The sequence below is a fragment of the Propithecus coquereli genome, unplaced genomic scaffold, assembly GCF_000956105.1.
Source record: "Propithecus coquereli isolate 6110/MARCELLA unplaced genomic scaffold, Pcoq_1.0 Scaffold496, whole genome shotgun sequence".
NCBI classification, from domain to species: domain Eukaryota; kingdom Metazoa; phylum Chordata; class Mammalia; order Primates; family Indriidae; genus Propithecus; species Propithecus coquereli.
In genome coordinates, this window is record NW_012150796.1 from 159,954 (window position 1) to 185,688 (window position 25,735).

Sequence of the window (25,735 nt, forward strand, 5' to 3'; positions counted from 1 at the left end):
AACCCAGTGCTGCAGTTCAGAGTTCAGAGTCAGGGCCCCCGCAAAAACCTTCCCACTCAGACTTCCTAGGGGTGGAAGGCAGGGGCTGCATGTTAGCAAGCTCCCCTCGCGACACTCACGCACGCTAAATTTAAGGACAGTTCTTCTCTTTCCTTGACTGGTATTGGATGCCTGCCGCAGATGTCTCCTCCTCGGGAACAGAAGAGAATCCTGGCACTTCTGGACCCAAGGTACCTTGGAGGTAAGGCCAGCCTGACCTTGTGTCCCTTCATCTCCTCCTGCCCCTGGCAGGGGAGCGTTCACGGAAGAGGCGCAGGCACTGGACATCGAGGGCACCCCGGGGCACGAGCCTCCCGCGGTCCGGCCCAGGGCGGCTCCCGCAGCAGGAGCTGAGATGCCTTTGCACGTACGTCACCACCCTTTTGCTGTTTGTTTTAAAAAAAGAACAGCGACGGGAAATGATGGGTCATTGTGGTGGTGGCGGGGCTTCAGTGGGGGTGACAATGACACCTATACTCAGTCTAAAAGAAATGTGTCTTCCTGTCAACCACAGGGGAACTAAAAGGAAATACCAACATTTCTTTGGCTGGGCTAGCATCTCACTGTTGCGCCAGTCAGGTACATTAGTATGTGAAAATATTTCTATGCCGGAGCATAACCTCCATAGACTTCTACAAGTCCTCATTCCATACCTTAAAAAAAATAAAGTGTCTCTGTGCTTGGGTGTGGTTTGGGGTGACTTGCGAATATTTGCTCGTTTCTGGGTAAACGTGCCAGTTATCCCAGGTTTGGAGAGGCGCGTGGATCCGGGAACTACATCAACTGGACTCAGCGCAATAACTGCCCACGGAGTCACGCGTCACAGGGAAGAAGCACATAACCTAATATGGGACAGCCTGGGCCCAGAGAACTGTTGCAGACTGCAACACTCTGGGACGCTCAAGTGGGGACACAGACGTCGTTGTGGCTGCACACCTGGGATCCAGGAGCCCTGGCTTCTAAGTCCAGCCAGCCAGTGACCTGGCGGCTCGGAACGAGTGGGGAAGTCCTGGCCATATCACACCTATAATTAAAGGGGTAGACAGGCTCTTCTCCCAGGCCTCCTGTGGGTCCAAGATTCCAGATGCAAACAAGTTTTCAAATTCGAGTTGGTAATTGTCACACTGAGTTGGGCTGGCGGGGAAAGAACATCTGAAACCACAGACACGGAAAAGAAACTGGGCAGGGCTGAAAGCTGCATTCTTGTAGAGCAAGTATTTAACCTTCTCTGAAGGTTAAATCTGAAACACGCATGGCCGGGAGCCGCACTTCCGGAAGTTATTCCCCGGAGCAGATCGAAAAGGGCGGTGGGGCGGCAGCCTGCCGGGCCTCCCATGTCCTCCTTCAGCCCAGCCCACCCGCGCCAGGTACACTGACCGCTGCGAACCGGGACCAGAAAGCGCCCTGGCGGCAACTCCAGGGGGGCGCGCATGCAGGTAAGAGGTGAGGAGTGTAGGACTGGAGGGGGAAAAAAATCACAGCTCACATTGCCATTGATTAATTGAGTGATTTTAGTCAAGTGAATATTGATACACGGCAGCAAAAGCATGAAAATAAAGTGAACACGTACAGGAATTCCCATTAACATAAGTGATAACATCAAAACATCTGGTAAAATGCATTTAAAAAACACACAAATGGAATGTAAAACATTTTCACAGTATTCCAAGCTTGTGTAAAAGATTTAGACTGGAAATGAGGAGTCCTACATGAAGGAACTAGGGGAAGAGGAATGTCGTCTGGGTCCTGGTATCTGCCGGTGGCAGGTGTGGACAGGCCAGCGCGGGTCTGGGGGAAGCCGCCGAGGTGCTCTCCGGAAACAGCCCACCCGGGCCCAGCACATGGGTGACGCTGCAGCAGAGCGACGAGTGCCTGGAGTCCGGGAGAAGAGCAGGTTTCCGGTCTGGGAGGTGGGGCTGCTGCGCCTTACAGACGCCCACGGAGACAGGCGCCGCCTGGGTTCCACCGCGAGGAGCGCGGGCGCTAATCCACGGGCGTTGGGAGCCAAGTGTTACACAGGGTACTTTAAAAATAGATTGCTCTTGGAATTCTCACTTAGCATGCTATCTTCCAAGATAACTACGAATATGCCTCAGAGACTTAGCTGGGCTCTGCCAATGGACTCACAGGACTCTGTCAGAGCGATTGTTTTAAAGCTTTACCAACCTGACCTTTGCACCAGCAACGATCACCAAATCAGACACAGATCTCCTCTCTTGGAAACCAATGACCAGTCCAAGGAGCGTGCACATTGGCTTTGTTATATCATTTTGTTGATAAAAACAGAAGTTGAGATAATGCAGCTCTGGGCCCCCAGATAGCAGCCCTTTTGGTCCCGAAACTGCTCAGCGGATGTAGACAGAGCTGGCAAGTGTCCAAAACCGCTAAAGTCCACGGCGAGGCTCCCAGTCCAGGGACTCCGAGGCTGCGCGACACCCGCAGCGGCAGCTCACATTTCCCACTCGCTTCGAACCCTCGGAGATGTGGCTTCCTACCTGCGAATTCCCAGCCGGAGGGCTGCACAGCACGGCCACCCTTCCTCCACACTCTGGTAACTCCTGATGCCCAGGCAAGCCCCTGTGCCCAGGCCCCTCCTTGCAGAGAAGCCCGGTCACCCGAGGCGCTTCGTCAGAACGAGCAGACAGCGCAAGCGCTGAACTTGTGAGTTAATCAACCAAAACGAAGACCCAGATCCACGCACTCATGAAGTTACTCTGAATTTCAGTTTGACAACAGGAAAGCAGAATATTTCTAATCAGCTAATATACATACACGTTCCTTAATCATCCAAAATTACAGGCAAATTACTGAAGGTCCCCAACACTTTACGATTAAAGGCCAGAGAGAATCCCCCCCTCAAAAAGAGGTGTTAAGATGATGAGATCACTAACTGTGAAAGGCTAATTACATCAGGGTAACTGTCAGGTAGGTGACTAGGTTGGCGTGCCGACATTCCACGTTTCTGCGTCAGGCTAGGCCGTGGGCAGGGGCACCTCGCAGCCCCGCGGCAGCGTCCGGAACTGGGCATGAACACTCGCCCAGAGAGGCAATCACCAAGGCCCCGGAGGCGTTACAGAGAATCACGGATCCGGCTTTGGGAGAAGAAATTATCATTCATTTTTTACAATTACTTCCCATACATTGGACAAGAAAAGTAAAGTTGTCTGCGTGAACTGGTTTACATACACCCCTCATCAAACACCAGGGCTTTCAGAAATATCTTAGGGCACTTGGGGAAAACTGCAGAGATGTTTTGCTTTTGAAACTCTCTCCCTGGATGGAAACAACTTTCCCTCTGCAGAAATGAAAAAAAAACATGTAAAAAGTGCAGGGGACAGGCAGGCAGGCGGATCTGCAGGAAATCAAGTTGAAAGGGCTCCATTTCTTCGCGGGGGAGCGGGTGGGTTTCGTCGGCGCTGTGCTGGCTTCCAGGCCAAGCAAGACCGGTCGGAAGGAGGACCACAGGCTGCGCTGCCAGGAACTCACCTCCCACCTGCGCTTCCCGACAGCAGCCTCCAGCGGACCAAGAGACCTTGCCTTAGCACACCTTTCAAATGCTCCATGTTGACTTTTTTTAAAAAAAACCTTGAAAAGTGGTTTGTGTTTTATTGTTGATATCTTTAAAAAATGTGACTTGAACGAACAGATGAAATGAGAATGGTAATCCCTTCACCCAGTTTCACAATTCGCCCTGACTAGTGATTTCCTGGACTGTTCTAAAGTGTTTTTTCCCCCTCTTTAACTACGTTTTCAAAAACCACTAACCATTGCCTTTTCAGTCTGCAAATCATGGTCTTGCTCAGGCCCAGTGTTTTCCTTTCCTCACACAGAGGCAGGCACGCGCCACCCCCCACGTGTCTGGGGGCCCCGGGGCCGACGGGCCCTGCCACTTCTGTGGCGTCTGACACTGGCTGATTCCCATCCAGAGACAATCGCGTGGAAGGGCGGAGGGCAGAGCCGGCGGAGACCTCTCTGCTAGTCCCTTGGCAGGCGCCATGAGATTCTGTACTTGGCACTTTCCTTCCCTGTACCTGTTACCTCCTGGAATTAATCTTAAAGCGTAAGTGTGGTGTGTGTCTGTTTCTGTCTAAAGCAGGCGAGAAGTCACTCTGGAACGGAAGGCAACGGGACTTACCAACAGTTAGAACTGGCCAGTTGCAAAGGCATAGATCAGCGATAGACCCATCCACAGCTGCAAAGCTTAGTTTTTGCCGCTGGCTCTCATCTTTTGCCAGCTGCCCTCCTTGCGCGTGTGTGGGCACTGGCAAACAGGGTTTAGTTTCTTAGTGACTGCACCTCTGGTGGAGACGGTCTGGCACCTCCTTCTGCGCAGCGGCTGCGGCTCCGCGCTGAGACCTCAAAGCCTTCCTAACCTAAGTGGCCCTCGCCTCCCCTGGACGCGGCTGCCCTGGGGCTGGAGCGTGGCTGTGGAGGGGAGGGGGTGAGCAGGCGGCAAGGACAAAGCCGGCGGGACCGCAAGGTCCACTGCCACAGAGCGATGTGTGCTTGCGTGTGCCACCGCTGCGGTCCAGGTCATGGCTCTCCCCCCACCCCCAGCTCCCTCCCCAACCCGCCCCTGGGCCATCACTTAAAGACCGACTGAAAAGTGGGGCATTCGTGGTTCTTCATCTTCTTCATGAAGTTTCTGAACTCCTGGTTTCTCTTGTCCCACCTGTGGATGGCCGTCAGCAGGTACTGGCTCTTCACCTTCCGGCCCAGGATGAGGAAGTGGTGGCTGAGGTTGTCCAGCTGGTGGCAGGGGCAGTCGGCCCCGTTCTTCAGGTACAGGACGAGCTTCTTCAGCTCCTTCTTCTTGATGGGCCCCAACTTCAGCGGCTTCTTCTTCTTGGGGACAATCTTTTTGTCACCATTTTCTTTCTTCACTTCTTTTATTTTCATCCTCAGTGCTAGAGACGGTGGAGCAGAAAAGGAGAGAAAGAGGGAAAAGGGGAGAGAAAGCATTTTAGAACACAGTTTTGCATCTGAAACAATAAACCGCACACAGAGGAACACGAGAAGCAAACAGCAAGCAAAAGGAGGCGGTTTTATTGATCCAAACCGAGGTCTCCGTTGCTCGCTCTGCTACCGACTCAGGCCCCAGTTTTATGTGGTCTAATCTCAGTAATTGCCACTGAGCGCCGTAAGATCCTCAAATAAATTTTCAAAACCAAATTGTATTTCTCTTTTAAAATTCAGAGACTCAGAATATCCTGTGCTGCCTAAGAGATCATATAATCCAATTCAATCCATATAATCAAATGCTATAGATCTTGGCATTCAAAGGAAAAAAAACCGAGGTTGTTTTTAAAGAGAAAGTTATTGGCTTAGCTTTTTAACATCCAAAGACGTAAAATCCTAAAAGTTGGGTCCCATAAACGAGACAGCCAGAATCTACAAGTGCGCACCCAGCTAGGGAAAGTTACAGAGTATTTCAAATTGTCATGGTTGGGTGCATTAGACACCAAGGCCCAACTTCCGCACGGGAAGAACCAGCGCTGGCGACTGCGCCTCCGCGGTGGCTGCACAGCAGACCCTGCTGACGCTCTGCCAGCCACCGATCCACCACTACACCCCGCAACAGGCACCGCCGGCGACAGGCTGCCCAGAGCCAAAATCTGCTCTGACTTCCTGACAGCTTCTCGCAAGTCCTGGTGACGTCCTAATACAGCGGGTAAGTCCAGGTGATGCTCTCTCGTCAAATCTAACACGGCCCACAGGCTGCTTCCGTTCCCCACACAGCCCCAGCAAGAGGGGTGCCAGCCCGTCCACCGAGTCTGCCGTCCTGTTCCCGTCTCTACACACCTTGCATTAACACTATTATTAACCCACGGACCAGATCCTGCAGTGACGGCTCCGCAGGGTCTGCTGAGGAAGACAAACCAGCCGGGAGACGCTCCACAAACTGCCCGCACACCAGACCCTCGGTGTCACTGGGTCAGGCAGCTCCCCTCTGAGGCTGGCCAGCCCCAGCTATTGCAAAAGGAGTCAGAAGTCGCTTTCTAGAATCTGCACATCCTCTGAGGTCTCCTGAATTCAGAATTACCACCTCCCTCTTTTTAATAGCACCCGGCTCCTACCCACACTCCAAGAGGAACATCTTGAACCCGAACCGAGTAACAATTACGAAAGCATGTGACCTGCCAGGACACGTGCTGAGGATGCTTCACGCGTTTCCTCAATTAATCCTAACGACTCCGGGAGGAAGGCACAGTATCCTCCCCATCTAACAAAGGAGGCAACTGAGGCTTGCAGAGGGAAGTCGACTGCCCACAGTCACTAATCCTAAGGTGAAACCCACATCTGACTGTGCTCTTTTAATCACCATGCTGTCCGCGCTGACGCTATGGTCCCAAAATTCTTCAGAAGGAACCCAAAACTTGCAAGTACTGATTAAATGGACCAGGATTTACACTTACCGAGGAGCCCAGACCCTCTCCCCAGACTCGCCACATTTCCAAATGACTTTACTTACGAAATGGGGAGAGTCCCTCCTGGCTGACAGACACTGCCCTGGCCAGGGAAAACCTGCATTTGTGGAGGCTTCATTAGGTAATATTTAGTTGATTAGCAAAGCACACCCCTGGCTAACCCAACAATAAAGAGGAAGGGAAAAAACTCCTGGGAGCAAGACTTTAATGAGTGTGTCAGAGTCAGTAAATTAGACACTCTCCCTCTGCTTTCTTTGTCTTACAAAAAGAGTTCCAGAGCCTGACCCCACAGGAGATCCTAGGCCTGAGAACACCTCACCCCAAGGGTGGAAGAAGGGGCAGGAGCTGGCACCAGTGAGCAGAATGTGCCGGCTGGGGACTCACAGGGACCGCCCAGGCTGCCTGGCACCCATGGGAATAGGTTGGGCGCAGCCTCCCGTTGCACTCCCTTGCCCCCACCCAGACCAGCCGCTGCCCAGGGCTCCTGGACACGTTGACGCCCTCCCCACTGTGCACAGAGCACAGCTGGGACCAGCAGGTGGAGGCACAGCAGACAGGAAGCAGCAGAGACCACCCCTGCCTGGCCTCACCCCGACATAGGCCCATACCTGGTCCAGCATCCACTCCTGGCTTACAAACCTTGTCCCTGGGGGTGCACTGGAGCAAAGACCCCACGTCTTCTAGTCTGTGGCTCACTGAATGAGAAAAGTTCTCAGCGGGGTTGGGTAAGGGACCAGCAAGAGGAATCTCACTGCCCAGGCGAGGCGAGTCTCTGCCTCCCCTCTGCAGAGCAGTGGCAGTGCTAGAAACCACTTCGCAAAGCAAGGCAGAGCCCTGCATGGCAGCAGGCAGGAGGGACATTTCTGCTCCCTCACAAGACCCCTCCAAGACGTGGCTCCAGGTCCGGAGATAAGCCCAGCTCCTTCACAAGGTCTAAGGCCCGACACCAAGCACTGCCAGAGCAGCGACTAAAAAGAGTTCCAGGAGAGGGTGACGCACGCCCCAGCTGACGCGGTGGGCACCCTCTTGTTGGCAGAAGCCACCGCTAACTGCATACCCACCACGCGCTGGGCCTGCAGATGACCACAGGGTGAGTGAGTCATGACCCCTTGTGTAACACTCACAGAGACCATGTGAAGACGCCACTGCTATTATTTAATTACAATCTATTTCAGTCGAGGAGAAGGACTCAGGTCAAGTAACGACAGCACAGAGCCGGTTTGTGGGACCCAGAATCAGGACCAGAACCCACACCAGCCCCAAAGACAGTGCTCCCTCCTGCCACACGGTTGAAAATGATATTGCTTCAGTGGAAACTATTTCACTCTTCTGATTGTGTTGCTTTTAATCACAATTCAAATCAAAAATTAATGTTCCTTTGCCATGACCGTGTAAAGGAATTTGGTTTTCGGGGTGGGGGGCGGACGCGAGGGAGAGGAGAAAGCGGCCGATGGCAATGTGTTATGCATTAGACCCTGCTTCTTGCCATTTGGCTCACTTTCGTTTCTGAGGTGGGGAGAGCAGGGAAGAAGGCACATATGGCCAGAAATTACTAACATCTTTGCGTCTTTCAAGGGTTCGTTTCAGGGATGCAGATTACCGACAACGTTTGTACAGGCGATTAGCTGTCCCAGGTTGATTTCCCGGTGCCTTGTGGAGTGCGTGCTAGGGCAGGGGTGAAGCGGTGGGTGCTGGCCTAGGAGCAGCCTGGGACTGATCCCCCACACCCCACCTCCAACCTCCATGCTACCCCACCCAGGGGCTGAGTTTGCCATGCAAATGGTGGGGGTGGGCAGGGAGGAGAAGCCCCAGGAGGCAGCAGTTGGGGTGCCGGCAGCCTCTGGGTCCCCTATCTGTAGTGGAGAGCGTGTCTGGCTGCCAGCCTGGCAGAATCACCCCGCTGGGGGCCCAGGCCAGGCAGTACTGGGGAGACACAGGTTCACGTCCAGCCCCACCCTGCACGCTGTGCCCTCTGCACCCTGGAGGGCACGGTCACAGCTAAACCACCACCTCAGGCCCTCGATCTCAGCTCCTCACAACAGCTGGACCCTGAACTAAAGCAAAATAAAAAGCAAAAACAAAAATTCTTTCTTTATATATATATATTTTTTTAGGAACCATTTAACACCGATCCGGGGTGGGATGTTACTGCCCACCTAGGCACCACCAGCAAGAGTTCAGAGACCCAGAAACGCTGAAACCCAGACTCGAGGCTGCAATTAGGGGTTGTCTGGGTCCTTCTCAGTAATGTTAAAATAAATAATCCCTTACACTTGAGTAAACCATTAAAATTTCATTCCACTTTCAACCACCCAAACCGTGCTTTCGCTCACAAATCAGACTTCCTTAATAGGCTCCCCACGAAGCCTGGCCGCGTTTCCGAGGCTGAGCAGAGAGTCAGAAAGCCAGGACACCCATCTCCAGTCCTCGCCCTCTGCAAAGCCATCTCTGCCTGCTGACTCCCCGCCGCTAGACAGGGCCTGCGTGCGCGGCAGCCACGGGCCAGGGCCACTCATGTCCACCACCACCCACGTAGGATTGCTGTAGGAATCTAAGAAGGATCTGCCGGGACGGGGAATGGGCTGAGTTCGGAATCAACTTGTAACTCGCCTGATCACAGATGACAGCTACAGTGAAGTTGGTGAGGGACAGACAAAAGAAGAGAAGGAGGGACCGGGAGCACCTTCACCGGGACGCAAGGAAGAAGAAGAGTCATTGTAAAAGCCATCAGAGGTACCACCGGGAACCCGGCAGCCGGTGTCATGACAACCACAGGAGGAAGGCGTTCCAAGTGGAGGAGACGCCCCTCAACCCCAAATGCCGAAGAGTTTACAAAAGAGTCTGAAACTGGAGCGCCCGGCTTGGGGACTAGGGGGCTGTGAAGACCAGATCGGAGGCGGCAAGGGCGGGTTCCAGAGAGCTGGAACCAGCGGAGGGAAACAGAGGGAAGCCACACAGACATCCCCAAGCTTCTGTGCTGTTTCCCAAGAGTCACCACCAGGACTTCTAGCCACACGTACTGGACGGAGCACACACAATCGTTTCCACTCCTTCCTGAAGTCAGTTTAAAATTATAGTTTAAAAAAAGTTATAAACACATGCAGGAAAGTGGTAAAGACAACAGGAACATACCAACAGCATTTCGTATAATAGGAAGCAAATGGACGGAGGAACCTGGCTTGAAAGGGAGGGAAGGAAAAGGCTGAAACACAGCTGCTGACAGACAGGGGGCGCCAGAAAAAACGAGCCGACCCAGCAGGACCCAGAAACGCTCCTGAACCGGGGCCCTAGGAGCTCCTGGCGGCATCAGCGTGGGGACTGGTATAAAGTCTGTGTGGGACACTCAGCCCCGCTCCTCTGGGCCGCGACTCCAGGGGACCTCGCCCACGCTAGCAGCAGTCAAAGGGTGTATTCTACACAGCCAGTTCGAACCAGCCTGCGGGCTGAGGTGCACCAGACGCCCAGGAAGACAGCGTGCTGCGTGGGCACCAAAGGGTTAAGTGAAAGTCCGCAAAGTAAAGAGGGAGACCGCGGATCCTAGAACGCGGATCCTAGACACGGCCCTTACACACCCCAGTCAGAGCACCGCGTGTCTCCCTCTGAAGAAACTGGTAGCTCAAAAGAAAAGACTAAAAGACTACAGGCCCCCAAAAACTCCACAGGGAGGCCCTGCATATACACAAAGAGCCCCCAACTTTGTGCCTCGCTGTTAAATTCAAAGGGGCGATCAGAAATGGCAGGCATTTGCAGAAAACTTCTAAATGTGAATGGCAGACCCCAAAGCATACAAAACAAATAGAAAAGAAAAAGAATTCAGAGATAACAGAGTCAATGAAGGGAACATAAACTTTTTTAAATGATAATACTATCAGATAAGATTTTGTATTTATAAAACAAGAACAGAATGCTATTAAAAGGAATGTTCAGAGAACAGGAAAGAGTATACTTGGAAATTTAAAGCGTAAGAGAAAAAATAAAGAATGCAATGTAAGTGCTTTAAGATAAGGTTGAAGAAATTTCCTGAAAAGCTGAACAAAATGACAAAGAGATGAAAAATAGAAGAAAGAAAAAGACAGAAAATCAATCCAAGAGTTTCAACATCTGAATGAAAGGCATTACAGCAAGAGAACCAAGAAAACAAATGGGAGAAAATACTAAAGAAATAATACAAGAAAACTTTCCAGAAATTCATAACACAAGTTCTCAGGTTAAACGATACCCAGCTCAAAGAATCATGACATTTAGAATCACCAGGGATAAAAGGAACTTTTAACATCTTCAAGAGGAAAAGACAGCGTACGTCTAATACAAAGGACTGGGCATCAGGATGGCACTGGGTTTGTCAACAGAGACACTACAAGCTGGCAGATAATGAACCAATGCTTTTAAAATTCCCAAATCTGATACTCAGGCAAACTATCAGCCAGCATGTGAGAGTAGAATAGTGACATCTTCAGGCATTAAGAGGTTTTGAAAAATTACCTCCCATGTATCTTTTCTTGGGAGACTACTCAATGATATGCTCTATAAAAATGCAGAATATTTTTATTTTTAAAAATATATCACTAATAGTATTGTTGATTGGCAAACCATAATTATACACTACTGTATACAACAATGGGGTGCAGTGTGATGTTTTGCTATCTGTATACAAGGCAGCATGATTAAATCAAGCTGGGAAGCATATCCATCACCTCACTCACCTATCAAAAAATGCCACATTAAACAAGACGACAACACGGGGTTCAGGAAACAAAGGATCTAAGATGAGAAAGGCAAAGCAAGGCTTCGAATGGTTTTTCCAGAACCACTGCATGTGGCAGACGTGGTGGCTAATTTTAGGTACACTCAGCTGAATTGAGAGATCCCCAGCAGGCTGATGAGGGGCTGCTTCTGGGCGTGTCTGTGCCGGTGTTTCCAGGTGCGACTGGCCTGTGAGTGGGTGGGCAGAGAGGAGCACCTGCCCTGCCATGTGGGCAGGCACCATCCGATCGGCTGGGGGCCCCAGAAGAGGGGGGTTCCCTCTCTCTCTGCTCTGCCTTCTGCAACAGGACACCTTTTCTCATGGACATCAGACTCCAGGTTGTTTGGCTTTTAGACTCTGTGACTTGCGCCACTGGCCTCCAGGGCTCTCAGGCTTTTGGCCTCAGACTGCAGACACTGCCCTGCGGATTCCCTGGTTCTAAGGCTTCCGAACCGAGTCACGCTACCAGCTTCTCTGGCTCTCCAGCATGCAGACAGCCCAGCATGCGCCCTCTGCCTGTGTGCTCATGTGAGCCAATTCCCCTAACAAATCCCCTCTCATACCTCCTCTTGGTTCTGTTTCTCAGAACCCTGTCTGATACACAGGCTTAAAGCCCTATCGGTCCCGATGAACAGGAGGAAGGTGCGTGCAGGCAGATTACTGGACACATATCTGTCGGGAAGTTTGAGGCTGAATTCATACCAGAAACATAAGTCACTGGGCAGAAAAAATAAGGCAGTTACTGCCTAAAGGAAAAACAAAAAGGGGAAAAGAAAGAAATTAAATATGCAGTACACTACATGGCTCAGCCACAAATAATATTTATGTAAGGCTAATAAGTTAAACACTGAATATTAACTTAACCAAAAGTGAGATACAACTATATTGGAAAGGTAGTGTGACAGAGATAAATCTTTACCTTCAATAACAGAAGATCAGTAAACAATGTCTAAACTTTAAATCAAGATCCTGAATTTAAGCATGTCATTTATTGGCTCCAATTTGCTGGATATCACAAATAGCTAAAATCACTGAAAATTATTGCCTCTGGGCCACGGGAATTACGAGTGGGAGGGCAGGGAACTGCAGTTTTTTGTTAAAAGCCTTTTATTCCTATCTGATGTTTTAAACTGTACATATTTAGAAGCAAAAAACTTAAATTTTAAAAAAGCTTATAGTCTAATAAAGAACTTAAGTAAATATAAAACATAAATGAATCCCAAAATGGGAGATCATAAAGGAAACACAGAGATGACATTTCCAGATCTGTCACTATCTGCTCAACTAGAGCAACTTGGCTTTAGTTAAGGGTTCTTAGGGCTTTGGGTAAAAATTCTGCATTTTCAAGCAGTTTTTTTTTTCGAAGAGGAGGGGGGAGGAGAGGCACTCTATAGATTTAGTCAATCCTCATCATTTGCAGACAAAAAAAAAAAATCAGTTGTTAGAATGTGGATTATTTACTTTGAACCAGAAGAGACTTAAACTCGTTCAACAGGCGCTCACAAGTGAAGCAACCCGCCCAAGCCACGCAGCTGGGGTCCTCGCCACTCGCGCTAGAGCCTGCGCCCGCCCTGCCCAGAGCTTTCAGCTCCACGGTTCCTCTAGTGGGAAAGCGAGAGGGGCCGACTGGGGTCCCGGCATGTTCTGGGGTGCCCCGGCAAGCACTGGGACACACTTTCTCCAAAAGGTACCAAAACAGCATCCAGAGACAGACACCAGACCACACACCCCGGTTCCCAAGAGACTTGCTTTTTCCCTAAATTGCTCTCTCTTTCCCACAGGGCCAACGTGCCCACACAGATGGTTCGAGGAGCAAGGGGCAGGCTGGTCACAGAGACTGGCGAACGCTTCGCAAAGTGGCCTGTCACTAGGAGACTTTCACCAGCCTGTCTGATCGGGAAGGGCCCACCGATGGGCACCCAAAGACCAGCCCCGTCGGCGGCTACGCCCCTCCTGCCACATGGGGGGCCTCCCAGCGAAAGTCTGTTCAGATAACAACGCCTCTCTAAGGCAAGAGGACAGAGGACCCCATCTCTGCTTCCAGCCCCAGGTCACACGTGTCTTGGGTGGGCAACCCCGAGGCCTGAGGCAGGAATCCAGCTGTGCAAATGAGATTCAGTAACAGCACCAGGAAGGCCGCTGACTGGCAAGAAACTGCGTGCTCCTTCCAACACTCAGCAGAGGGTGCGGCACGTGATGAGCCGGCTGTGAGGCCGGACAAGTCCTACCGACAAGGGCCTTGTGATGGCAGCTTAACAGCCCCCTCTGCGCCCAGCAGGGGCAGCGTCTGGCATCACTGATTCGTTTAGCGAAGAAAGGAGCTTGCACTTTGTCACAATAACTCAGCCTCTCTCCCCTGACCGCAAACCACATGCTGCATACTTACATGCATTTACTGACTCCAGGACATACATTACGAAAAAAAAAACAAAAAAAAAGACAGAAAGAAAGATTGAATGCAGCTTTCTTTTTCTCTCATCTACAAAAAAACAGCAGATGTGGAACACACTCCCGAGTGACTCCTGTGGGGCAAATGATTCAACTGAAGTTGTCCCGTTTTCTGGATCCCAGACACCTCGGGGAGCTGGTCAGGCAGCAGAGTAGAGTTTGCAACTTTACACGGCCCCTCCCCACACCCGTCTGCCATGCGCACACACACGGGCGCACTGGCATCAGCGTCAGGCATCTGGAATCCTGCTACCTAATTGCTTGATTTCATGGACCGTGTTAAATCCCCATTGGTTTAAGCTAATGGTGCAAAATGAAAACCCAACTTTGAGAGCAAAGGGCCTCCTGGTGTGGATTTATTTGGGAAGGCATGTGCTTTGGCAGCTCTGGTGGCGAGGGCTTGGGCCTCGGTGTGGGACGGAGAAGAGCTTCGGCCCTTCACCCCCACCCCTGTGCGCACCTTAACCACCCCCAGCCAGCAGCCCACGGCCACCATGCTGGGACGGGGGATAGGAGAACCCTTAAACAAGGCAGCCATCAGGATTGACTGAACCTTGGCTCCAAGTCCAGGCAGACCTGCCAAGGCAAACGGCTCTGCCTACCAGGGGTCCCTGTCTCCCTCTCTCCATCCCACCCCTGCCCCACTGTTCGCCCGAGAGCCAAGCCGGAGTGTGGGGTGAAGGTCTACGCACCTTCACGTATATTTACTCACTGGATCCCCAAATAACCCTATGAGGCCGACACTCTAATTATAAGCAGTGTCTAGAGGAAGAAACCGGGACAGAAAGGCGCACGCAATTTGCCCAAGGTCCCACAAACAGGCAACGGCGGAGCTGGAGTTTGATCCCGGGAAGTCTAGCTCACAAAACACCAATAATGTAAGAGGAGAAACGAACTGCATGAGCAGAACAAGAGACCCGTGTCCTGGGCTGTCCTCCTTCCACTGGGGCTGCTTTTCAGCCTAGGGTCGGGGATGGGGCCGCTCGCGTCTCACTGGCCTCCCGAGGACGCTCCGGGTATAGAAGGACTCGGAGAGGCAGCCCTCGGACTCGTCACCGACGGCTCCAAAGCACAAAGCTGCGAAAGCGCAGAAAGAACCCTCTGTCCCTCCTTCCTTCTAACCGTCACGCGATTCTCAATGTCCCTCAGACAGGACGGAGAGGAACGCTGCTCTCTCAAAGTTGAAACGTGTCTTGGCCTGAGATAAGTTTGGCTGAAGCCAAGAATCAGAAAGTGAATGGAAATCGGCACCCAGCCCTGTCTCAAAGGGGCCTTCTCTGTGTCCTGGCATCCTGTCCCCACTGGGTGCAGCTGGCCCACACTCGGGGCGGCCGCGTGTCAGCCTTGGGCCGAGTGTCCGGACCTCTGCATCCAGGTCCTCCGACCCTCACTGCGTTCTCCTTTCTCTCACCCCTCTGGACCCTCCGCACAAGTAGCAAGGCCGAGCTTCTGAGAGCCTGCGGGGAGCACCAGGTGCAAGAAAAATGAAGGCAATGAAAACTCAGCCCGGCACGGTGGCGCACGCCTGCAGTCCCCGCACTTTGGGAGGCTGAGGAGGGAGGATCACTTGAGGCCAGGAGTTCGAGGCCAGCTTAGGCAACATAGCAAGATCCCATCTCTAAAAAAATATTAAAAAATTAGCCAGGCGTGGTGGTGCACACCTGTAGTCCTAGTTACTCAGGAGGCTGAGGCAGGAGGATCAGTTGAGCCAGGAGTTGGAGGCTGCAGTGAGCTATGAGGATGCCACTGCGCTCCAGCCTGGGTGAGAGCACAGGACCCTGCCTCGGAAAACGAAAAGAAAAGAAAACTTAAACATCCCCAGCTATGTGCTCCCTTCCTTCTTCTCCAATAAGTCACAGATTAAAAAGAAACAAACGCAAACTCCCCAGGGCTGTGGAAGCTGCTGAGCCCTGGGGGTCATGGTCCCAGCAGAGGGACAAATGGCCCCGGCCCCGAAGGAGGCCCACGTGGAGTCTGGCGGACGGGCAGAGACTCCGGGTGCGCAGAGACAGAGTTCGGCGGGGACAGGCATCCAGCCACATGCGGGGCAGCTTCCCCACGTGCCCGGTGCTCTGCCACCACTTAGGAGGCACGCGTCTGCCACGTGTTTGCTAGCAGCCGCTGGCTCCACGGCCAGCCGATTTTCTTCTACTGTGCCACGGCACACTCCACGCCAGGGCTTCTCTTCCTACAAGAACACAGTCGAAATCCGGGGCCGCGGGACAGTGCCGTGAGCACCCGGCCAGCCCAGCAGGCCTGCCGTCTCTGACCTGGAGCGCCGGCCACTCGCATTCCCTCCAGTGCCTTCCCCTGGTCTCGTGCCACCTGCCAAGTGCTCCTGCATCTTGCTCACGGGCTTGCGGCCCGCACAGGGAGCAAGGGGGAGCCCTTTCCCCTACACCCCACTCCAAGGCCGCGGCTTGCGCCAGAGGCGCTCCTCGCACCGCACCCCCCAGCCTTCGCCGCACGCTTTGCCCCGTCACACAGTCGGAGTGTCCGGAGGCTGGGCAGGCCCTGCACGGATTTGCTGGAGGAGGGGACAGAAGCACCCGTCACTCTCAGCACGGGAGGACCAATGTTGCAGCCACAGACAGGGGACGACAGAAGACAGCTGTCACCTTGCACACAACCACAGCTGGAGCACCAGCAAAGTCACTTCAGAACGCAACATGCTCAGCTCGTGGCTACCAAAATCTCAGCTAAGCTGGGGGGTGGGCGGCGTGTCCACGGTCGCGTGCTGTGCAAACCCCAGTACCAGCTGGTATCTTCTGTGGACAGCAGTGTATATAGACACTATGTAAACAGCAGTCACAGTGCCAATCTGTCATAAATGGAGGGATTGCTGCAAAACCGACCTTCACGTGGCGTGTGCGCAGTGGCAGTTACAAGCCACGGCCTGAGGAGCTGTGCGCAGTGTCCGGGGAGGCGGCCACACAACTTCACCTACGTGGCCAACCGGGAAAGACACAGGCTCAAGACCTAGGGTCCCTCCACAGCCCTGCCGACTGCTCCCTGGGGTTCTGAGCACCCTGATCATGGTGCGTGCAGAGCAGCTCTGCTGAACGCAAACACTGGCCTGATGATCAACGAGTAGGTGTGAAAGGGTCCTCATTTGTCTGAAGAGCTTCAAGTGAGCTGCTGGAGCAATTCACGAGAGCACTGGAGACCTTCAGAGCACGCAGGGCAGGGGCGCGGGTGGCCCCTCCATCCCCTCATTGCCCCAGAGGACCCGGCTCCTAAGGGCCTTGGGGGTGGTCTGTTGGTTTCCTTCCCGTCTGCATCTCATCTCCCTGGCTTGGCTGCACAGCAAACAGCCTCTCACCTCTTGTAGCTCTGGGTTTTGTTTGGTCCATTCACAAAGCGGGTTTCTTATGTTGGAGATCAGGTCTTGTAACACGCCCTCATCCCCAGCAGCCAAACAGCAGGGCCACTGGCTATATTTTGAGCTGCTCCCTGCCTCCTAGAGCCATCAGAAGACAGGCCCTGCTGGGCTTGACACAGCATCTCTTGGGCTGCCATCCCTAGTCTAGAATTTTCTCCCAAGAGCAAGGCGCTCCTGACCAATGATGGTTTCTTCATTGGAAATCCCTTCCAAGATTCACACATCAGTGTCCACTGCAACTGCATCGAGCTGGCTTTTTGGGTGTGTGGTTGCGAGTTCATGATCCCTCTAACGGCCACCAGCTGCCACCGTCACCTACCAATCTGCCTTTGGGATCCTGGCGTGGATGGTCCAGGGCCAGGCACTGCTCTGTTTAACCTTCGCAGCTACCTCGTTGAGTGGGTACTACTACCACCCACCTCTGAGGACGAGCTCTTCCAAGAGACACAGCTTGGAAGTGACGGAGCCATGATTCGACCTGAGGTCACCTGGCTCCAGAGCCCCAGTAGGGTGAACAGTGTTCCTAAAACAATCACATCTGCCTGGAACCTCAGAATGTGACCTTATTTGGGAATAGGGTCTTTGCAGGTGTAACTAGTTAAATTAAGATGGGCTCACAATGGATTTAGGGGGCCCTAAATCCAATGACTGGTGTCCTTGTAAGATGAAGAGAAGAGACACATGCACAGACACGCAGGAAGAAAGTCACCTGAAGATGGAAGCAGAGATCTCAGTGACAAGCCAAGAACACCACGAATTGTCAGGAGCCACCAGAAGCTAGAGAGAGGCGCGGAACAGATTCCCCGAGAGCCCGACAAGGAACCAACCTGACCGACACCTTGACCATGGATTCTGGCCTCCTGAATTGTGAAGCAACAGATTTCTGCTATTCAAGCCACCCAGGTAGTGGTAACTTGGTCACTTGTTACAGCAACCCTAGGAAAGAGATACAAGTCCAAACTGGACCCTGCTGCACCACCGCCTCTGAAAGATGCAGACATCGGCCACAAGGAATACGGGCTTTGCCACGCTGCCTGGATCCAGAGGCCCTGCCCAGGCTGCCCTGGGTTCCACTCCCAACTCTGCTGTGTGACCCTAGGCAAATCGCTTAATCTCTCTGAGCTCCATGTCCCTAACTCAAAAAGAAAATAATACTTCCCATGCAGGATCACACACAGACTCAGTATAAAAATAAGCTCATGCAAGGAAAAGCATTTTGAAAATGGCAGCTGTCCTCTTGCCCTTAATTCTGTCCTCTTGGATGTTTTCTACTTTATACAGCAGGAATACATTGCCATTTCAAACCTAAATTACACACTCAAAAATAATTTTTATATATAGATCTATGTTTTTATCTGTGCTTCATTCATTCGTTTATTTTATTTCCCTGACTCTCTGCTCAATTTTTTTTTTAAGAGTGGGTCTTGCTATGTTGCCCAGGCTGGACTCGAACTCCTGAGTTCAAAGGATCCTCCTGCCTCAGCCTCCCAAGTAGCTGAGACCACAAGCGTGAGCCACCACAACTGTGTCCAAATTTTAAGTACTTCCTTCAGGAGAGTATTTACATATTTTGCTTCAGGAAAAGCAGAGAAGTGCAAATAAAGTTTTTCCTCTGATCAGGCCAGAACAACTCCAGCTTTAGAAATTTGATTCATTTCCCTGTTGTCTCTCAAGCAGCGCTCTGTGACTACCTGTGATCCCATTTTCTCCATTCCACTCCCAAAAGAGAGAGGATTCCAGACTGTCTCACAGAAAAGAGTGCTGAATTTAGATTCCTACACAGTCGCGTCTTGCTTCTTCCTCCCTCTGCCACAACAAGAAGTCCTCTTCCCTGACGGGCCTTAGCACCAGACCACCAGGTAGGCCTCACCTGCAGCAACTCCCCTCCCCCACGCTGCCCCTGAAAGTTGCTGCGTTCTCCCTCGAAAACAGGGTGGAATGATCCTTAGGCCTTTTCCTGGGAAAATGCCATGTCCCCCACATCGGCAGACCTGGTGGCTGGACAGGACGAGTGAGATTATCCTTAGAAAGTCAGAGAGGGTCAGGCCAAAACCAGCAGCTAAGCTCGTGAAAAACCTAGATCAACACAATTTTTTACAGAAGTGAAAGAAAGAAAATTCATTCCTCCAGTTTTCTTGTATCTATTGATTAGTTCAACTAACACACAGACTTGATTAGAGCCTGTCCCCTTGCCCAGACTGACGGGTCCATCTGACCTACCGCTGCACCAAGGTGCCCTCACCGGGCCACCGCACAGCCACTGTGAGCCGCCGGGCAGCCTTCCCACCCCCACCCCCCCTCGCTACCTGTCTGCAGCCAGCGCTCACACAAGTGCTGAGCCCCGCGTGGAGAAAATCAGACCCTGAGGCTGGCGGCGGGCAGGGTCCAGACACACACAGATGCACCTAGAGGAAGCTGGCAGGAGCCACACCGCGGAGCGAGGGTGGGGCTGGAGAAATCGAGGAGGAACGAGAGAGCTCGTTCATTAGCCCAGACTCAGAAACAGGACTGAGGGAGAGAGCGGTGGCTCCCGGTGGAACATGGTGGCCGTCATGGGAACCAGCCGCACCGTGGGAGGCGGTGCCACATAAACACACTCGAGGGCTGTGACACATCAGGGCCCAAGCCACCTTGCTGGGGGCCCCCAGGCACTGGCATGGTGCTCCCGCGGCCTCTGACGGCTAGGAGCGGTGGCAGGGACGCGCTGCCTCGCAGAGGAGCTGGCTGCAAACACCAGGGACCTCCAGCTCGGCTAGCAGCGACAGGGACCGACCAGCGAGCCTCTCCTGGAAGATCCTTCTTCCCTGAGTTCTGACACGCTTTCCTACGCCCCACGCATGTGCCCCAGAGGCGAGCGATGGCACCTGGTCCCTCGTCTTCGACCCGCTGGCCCTGCTGCCTGGTCGTCCGTAGCGGAGTTCAGGGCGAGATTTCCTTGAAGAACAGGCCGTGCTTCATGGCACTGTGTGTGCCTCAGAGACCCGACTTAGGCTGCTGCAGAAGCACAGCGTCTTAGAGCAGGATGAGCGTTAAGAAGCCACTTAACCAAATCTCATTTCACAGATCGGAAAACAGAGGCCTGGAGAGAAAACGAGGCCCCCAGCCCCTTAGCTGTCAGCAGCTGCTCAGGCACCAGACCAGGACCCCCGCCCGACTCCCCATAGCCGCCGCCGTCCCCGCGCCTCACTCCCCGCGAGTGTCCTTCGCACGCGCGCGGTGTGGGAAGGGGGGCGCCCCGGCCCCGCGGCACAAGCGGCCTCCTCCCTCCCGCCTTCCCCAAATGCCACGGCCTCTCCCCGTGTCAGGGCCAGAACTAGACGCCAAAACCCGAGAGCCGAGCCCCAGCCCAGGCTGAAGCAGCACAGCCCCGGCTCACGGACAGGTCCGTCGTTGCCCGAGAGAAACGTGGCTGCCACGAAGCAGGAAAGCCGGCACCAGAGGCCAGCGCCCCGTCCCTGCAGATAGGGCCCGGAAGAGCCCCCCGGGCCAGGCTCATGGACAGGTAAACAGCCAGGCTGCCCCCAGCACCCCACCCTTTCCCGTTCAGGAGCCTCCAGCAGAGCCCCTGGGGCGAGCCCAGGTGTGTCCCCAGCCTGCCCCTGTGAGGAGCACGCCGGGGGAGGCCGGGCCGCGACAGGCACATGTGCTCGCTCGCCTTGCTGCAAACGTGGGACAGCAGCCCTGGAAATCAGAGGGGGGATGCCAGCGGCTGCCCCAGAGGGAGCCACCTGTCGGGGTCCTGTGCGCAGTTTTGGGGTGAGGGTCTGGCAGGAAGTTCCAGGCCGAGGGCTCCACAGGAGGAATGGGGGGCAAGGTGGGAGCACGCAGAGTTTTCAGCCGACCCAGACCAGATCCCTGCATCATGCTACCCCCAAAGAGCCCCGGGAAAGTGGGGACAGGGACGGGGAGGAAGGGAGAGCTCGCGTTCTCCCCGAGGCCTGTCGCTCCCGACTTCGCGCACCGTTCAAAGCAGGGAAGTCTGCCAGCAGACACGTGAAGTCTGCAAGGGAAGAAGGCTCCGGGGAAGAGCTGCCAGTCCCAGAGAAAACCCAACACCACGAGCGACTCCACTCCTTCCCGGGCAGGGGGCAACCTCGTGCCACCTCCCCTCACCCCGCAGTCGCACCCGGAAGGTGAAAATCGATTTCTTCAGAAGCCCCACGGCAACCGACAGCAAGGGAGGCAGCAGAGCAGGCTGGGCCCAGACGCCCCTGTGGGGGGGGGAAGCGCGTGGGCGGGGTGAGCGGGCGGGCAGGAGGGGGAGGCCCAGCCGTGGCTCCACCTCCACGCCACACCTGGGGGCCTCCTCGCTGGCAACTGGGGGACCGTTCCCAAGGGGTCGTGACCGTTGGGATGCTGCACCCTCTGGTCCTCATCTCCCAGGTGCGCCGCACAGAATGACGGGGCTGCTTTTGCACACCCGGAAGTTGCCCCTCTCCCTGCGGAGGGAGAACCTGCGCTTGAGGTCAGAGGCCGACTGGGAGCACATTGGCAGGGTGGGACACTGGTGACCTAACGAGAAAGGGGCCCTGCTTGACTCCACCTTCCTCAGGAATGTCATCTGACGTCCCCACCAGAAGGAAGCTTTGCCCATTGATACAGCCCATTCCCGGGGAGAAGCCACCAGCCGGAGAGCAGACAGCAGGTGCTTCCAGAAACACGGCATCGGGGACCCTGGAGTGTGGGAAGGGCCGTCGGGGTCATGCCTTCCGGGAGGCCTCCTGCAGGCCTCCGGGTCTCAGAAGCAAGAGGCCACCCAGCCTTCGAAACCTCCTGCGGTGGGAGCTCCCCCTGCCTGAGGAGGCAGCCCATCCCTTTGTTGAACGAGGTCCCACCTCCTCAGGAAGCCACACTCTCCCAGAGCCCTGCGGAGCAAGTCTGCCCTTTGGCGGACCTCACAGGCTCAGCCCTCGCAACTGTTCTCCTCTGACACCCGCGACCCTAACAGGCGGACATCCTGAACACAGGCCTTTGAGGAGAGGACACGGGGAGGAGAACTGCAGGCCCCTCGGAAAGAGGGGAACACTCAGCCTGACACGCAGCGTCCAGGAACCACGTGCCTGGCAGCTCTCCCCGCCGCCCCACGGCTCTGCCCACACAAAACGCCTGCCATCAGCCAGCACAGCCCAAAGAGACGCCGAGCACTCGTCCTGCATGCTGGCCTCGGCTCAGAGGGACAGCAGCAAGAGCGTCGACACGAGCACCGCGTCACTCACTGTCGAAGGCAGGCAGCCCCAGTGTGTCCCATCGGCAGGCCTACCGTGGGCTCTGTGCCCTCTTAGGGGCAAGATCGCACGAAGTCTCAAGCCGACATGGTCTGGGGGGTCCTTTCCTATTCGGCTCTCGATCCCAGAGTCTTCAGTGAATATTTGCTCCCTTGTGAACCCACAGATATGGTTAGGGCTCACATGGGTCTGTATTTTAACAACCTCTAAAATTCTGTTTAATCTCCCCTGAGAAAAACACGGCCATCGCTATCCTAGTTTGGATTTGCTACATCTGTGAAATGCACTCACCCTTTAAATTTTTTTTTTTTTTAAAGAAGGTGTGGTTTGTGTTGTAAATGCTTTAGGGGGAGAGCGGCTGTGCAGGGTGTGCCGACAGCCGCTACGTGAACAGGAAACATTTCCTGGGATGCCACGCAGAGCTCGTGGCTGGCAGCCCCAGGGCGAGCCACACAGTCGATGAGAGCTGCGCTCTGTGGCTTCCAGAACACCTGGACACGCTCTCACGAGGTCTGCACACCAGCCCAGCAAGGCACGCACCGCGAGACCTGTGGCTCCTAGAACTGCACGTGGCCAAGGCCTGCTGGGAAGTTGCAGGGCAGGAGTAAAAACCCAGTTCGGAATTTTGGAGAGTAACTGGTCAGAAAGTACCGGATCCACAATTCCAAACTGCTTCCTTATCAGCAGGCTCTATCTACCCCTCGCCAGGGAAGGGTCCTATGCAGTCCACCTCTGGGTTTCCGAGGAAGCATGGGGAAGAGCAAGAGGCTCAGAGACACACTCAGGAGAGGGGCTCCAAATGTGGGCACCAGCCAGGGAGAGGCTGAGGTCAGGACGCCCAGCAGCCCCCAGGCCGTGGTCAGAGAATGCCGATCCACACTGCACACACTGCACTGCCCTAGGCGGAGGTCCCACGCCCCCATCGCCAATCCCAACTCAACTCTCCAATCGGAATGTGCGCCTCACTCTTCGTCTGTTCCACCTCTTGGACACACATGGGCTTCTCTTCCCCACGTGCCCCAGATGAAGGCCGAGTATTCCGGCGGGCATGCCAGGGGAGCAGGGTGGAGCCAACACAGGTGTTACATCAAGAAACCAAGTCACAGAGTTCTTACCGAATAAAGCCAAGCAATCTCAGAGCAGGAAGGAGCCTCCGAGACCTTCCGTGTGACCCCTTCAATTTGCTTAAGGAAACGGGCTCCGAGGCGTGGTCGGACAGGCCCAAGTCACAAAGCTGCTCCGTGGCAGCGCTGCAACAAGATCCCAGGACTCCTGAACTCGTGCTGTTTCCTGTAAGTCCATGTTTTCTCTCCTAACACAGAAGTTTTTATTTTTGGTTTTTATCAAATGGGTAAACTGAGCCACGGGGCGTTTAAGTGACCTGCCTGTGCTGACACGGTAGGGGGTAGAACCAGGCACTGGACCCGGGCCTGTGTAGCTCCTGCATTCTTTCCTACGTGCTGGTTAAGTCCCAGGACTCATGCCACGTCCTCGGTACAGCTCCTCCTAACCACGGTAACCTGCTAAGCACGTCACTCCTGCCCCGGGGGCCAGCAGCTCTAAATGCTCCCTGCAAACACTACAACTAAACAAAATAGGCCCCTCTGGCATTCAAAGTAATAAATAAATCATCAGGACTCCAAGAGGTCTCCAAACTTACAAAGGTGGCCTTGGTTTGCACGGTGGCATCCCTGCAGAGAAAACCCGTGTGGGCTTCTCCAAAGCCCTTCCCAAGGAGGGAGAATTAGCAGCATGCTCTTGGCAGTCTCTCTCTGAAGCGCTGGGGACAGACCTGAGCCTCAGCCTCACCCTGGAAAGGCCAGGCCCACCGCGAGAGGCAGCTGCCCGGCGTGGCCGTGCTCACCAGGCGAACAGGCGGAGGGCACGTGCACGCACCCATCGTACCACAAACTCCCTCATTTGTCTACACCCACAACGCAGCCCTACGCACACACAGGCAAACACAAGCATGAATGCACGTGTGCACAAACACAAAGCCCCTTGCATCTCCCAGCTACACACGTGCATGGACACCCATGTCTCACAGACACACCCACCAACGCGCAGAGGCATAAACACACGCGCCATGCCAGCACCAGCCACACGCCTTGCCCCCACCCCTTACTCGGCTGCAGCCTCTCTTGCCTTCCCCCTTCAGAGAAGCGCCAGACACCTGGGCTGACCCAGCCCCTCGGCCCTGACCAACGCCGTCCCCAGTCCAGCGACTCGGGCTGGCTCCAGAAGTGTGGCCTTCCTGGACCCCTAAGAAGGTGTGGAGACAGAGGTCAGGGAGGTTTGTGACGGCTCCTAATGACGACTGCTCTCGGTAGTGGCCGGCTCGGCGGTGACCCGAATATGAGCTGATCATCGGTTCCCACTTCCGCCCAGCACACCCAGAGGAAAGCTCGCCCGGGCACTGACGCAGCAGACGGCCCCTTCCCTGGCTGCCAGGTGGCCACGTTGACCTCCTCAGCCCAGCTGTGCAGGACACCTTCAGGTGGGTGGCCCTGAGCTGGACCGGCCCAGCCAGTGCTGCTCTGAGCCAGCTCCTAAGGGACGTGGCTCAAGGACACATCTGTCCCTCCTCACCTCCCCAAACATCTCACCACGGTGCCTGAAGTTCTGCTGCTAGAACTCCGTTACTTTGGGTTAAAGACTGTCTTCTCTCTGAGGCCCTCCTCTTTCTCCTCCTCCTCCTCTATTTTTCTTTGAAGGCTTTTTCAAAGACGTGCGGCATCAGTGTTCAAAACAGGCTCTGCTGCCTCTCCACCGCCAGGAAGGCAGCCCCCGTCCTGTCCTCGGCGCTGAGGGCCCTGCGCTGGCCTTCGCCTGCCTGGCCAGCCCCATCTCGAGTCCACGCACCTGCTAGGCCACCCACAGAGAGCTCCCCCCACAACACGCACCACCACACCTCCCTGTTGTGAGCTCTGCTTGGATTATCCTCCCTGCCCGCCTTTTCCGCCCAGCGCTCTCCTGCCAGGCCCTCGCAGGACAGCACACGGTCCCTCCTCTCTGCAGCTCCCCAGCCCCCTCCTGGAAGAACCGGCCTCTGTGCTCCTCCCCAGGGAAGGAGGTAGCTTAAGGAGCAGCAGGAAAGCGCTGAGAGCCAGGGTGGGGCGGCAGAGGCACCTTTGGGAAGCCCGCGACAAACCTGAAGCTTCTGCCTCAAGCTGGCCCAGGAGTGGGCACAGTGAGGTGCCCCTGTCCACCCCGGGCTCCCCCGTAGACACACCCCACCCCACCCCACCTCCAAAACTCAGCAGTTCCTACTTGGCCAGCTCGAGGCCCCGAGAAGCCAGGCGCTCCCTCCTCGCCAAGGCGGCCCTGCGCAGGGCTTGTCGCTCACGTACGGTCTGAAAGGCAACGTGCCACCAGACAGAATCATGCCTTACACTAACAGTCGGCCCTGCCTGTCCTGATGTGCACAGGTAAGAGCAAGCTTCTGGCCAAGAAAGGCGTCACCTTTCTG

General features: G+C 54.6%; 1 protein-coding gene across 1 annotated transcript in view; it reads right to left on the bottom strand.

The window, feature by feature from the left end:
• Window positions 1-4,298: 4,298 nt before the first annotated feature.
• Window positions 4,299-25,735, bottom strand: part of SFRP1 (secreted frizzled-related protein 1) — a 36,352-nt gene continuing 14,915 nt past the window's right edge. Inside the window, exon 3 of the mRNA XM_012655971.1 lies at window positions 4,299-4,946. Within this exon, the coding sequence (XP_012511425.1) occupies window positions 4,624-4,946 (323 nt within the window). The 3' untranslated portion in view covers window positions 4,299-4,623. The remainder of the gene's footprint in view (window positions 4,947-25,735) is intronic.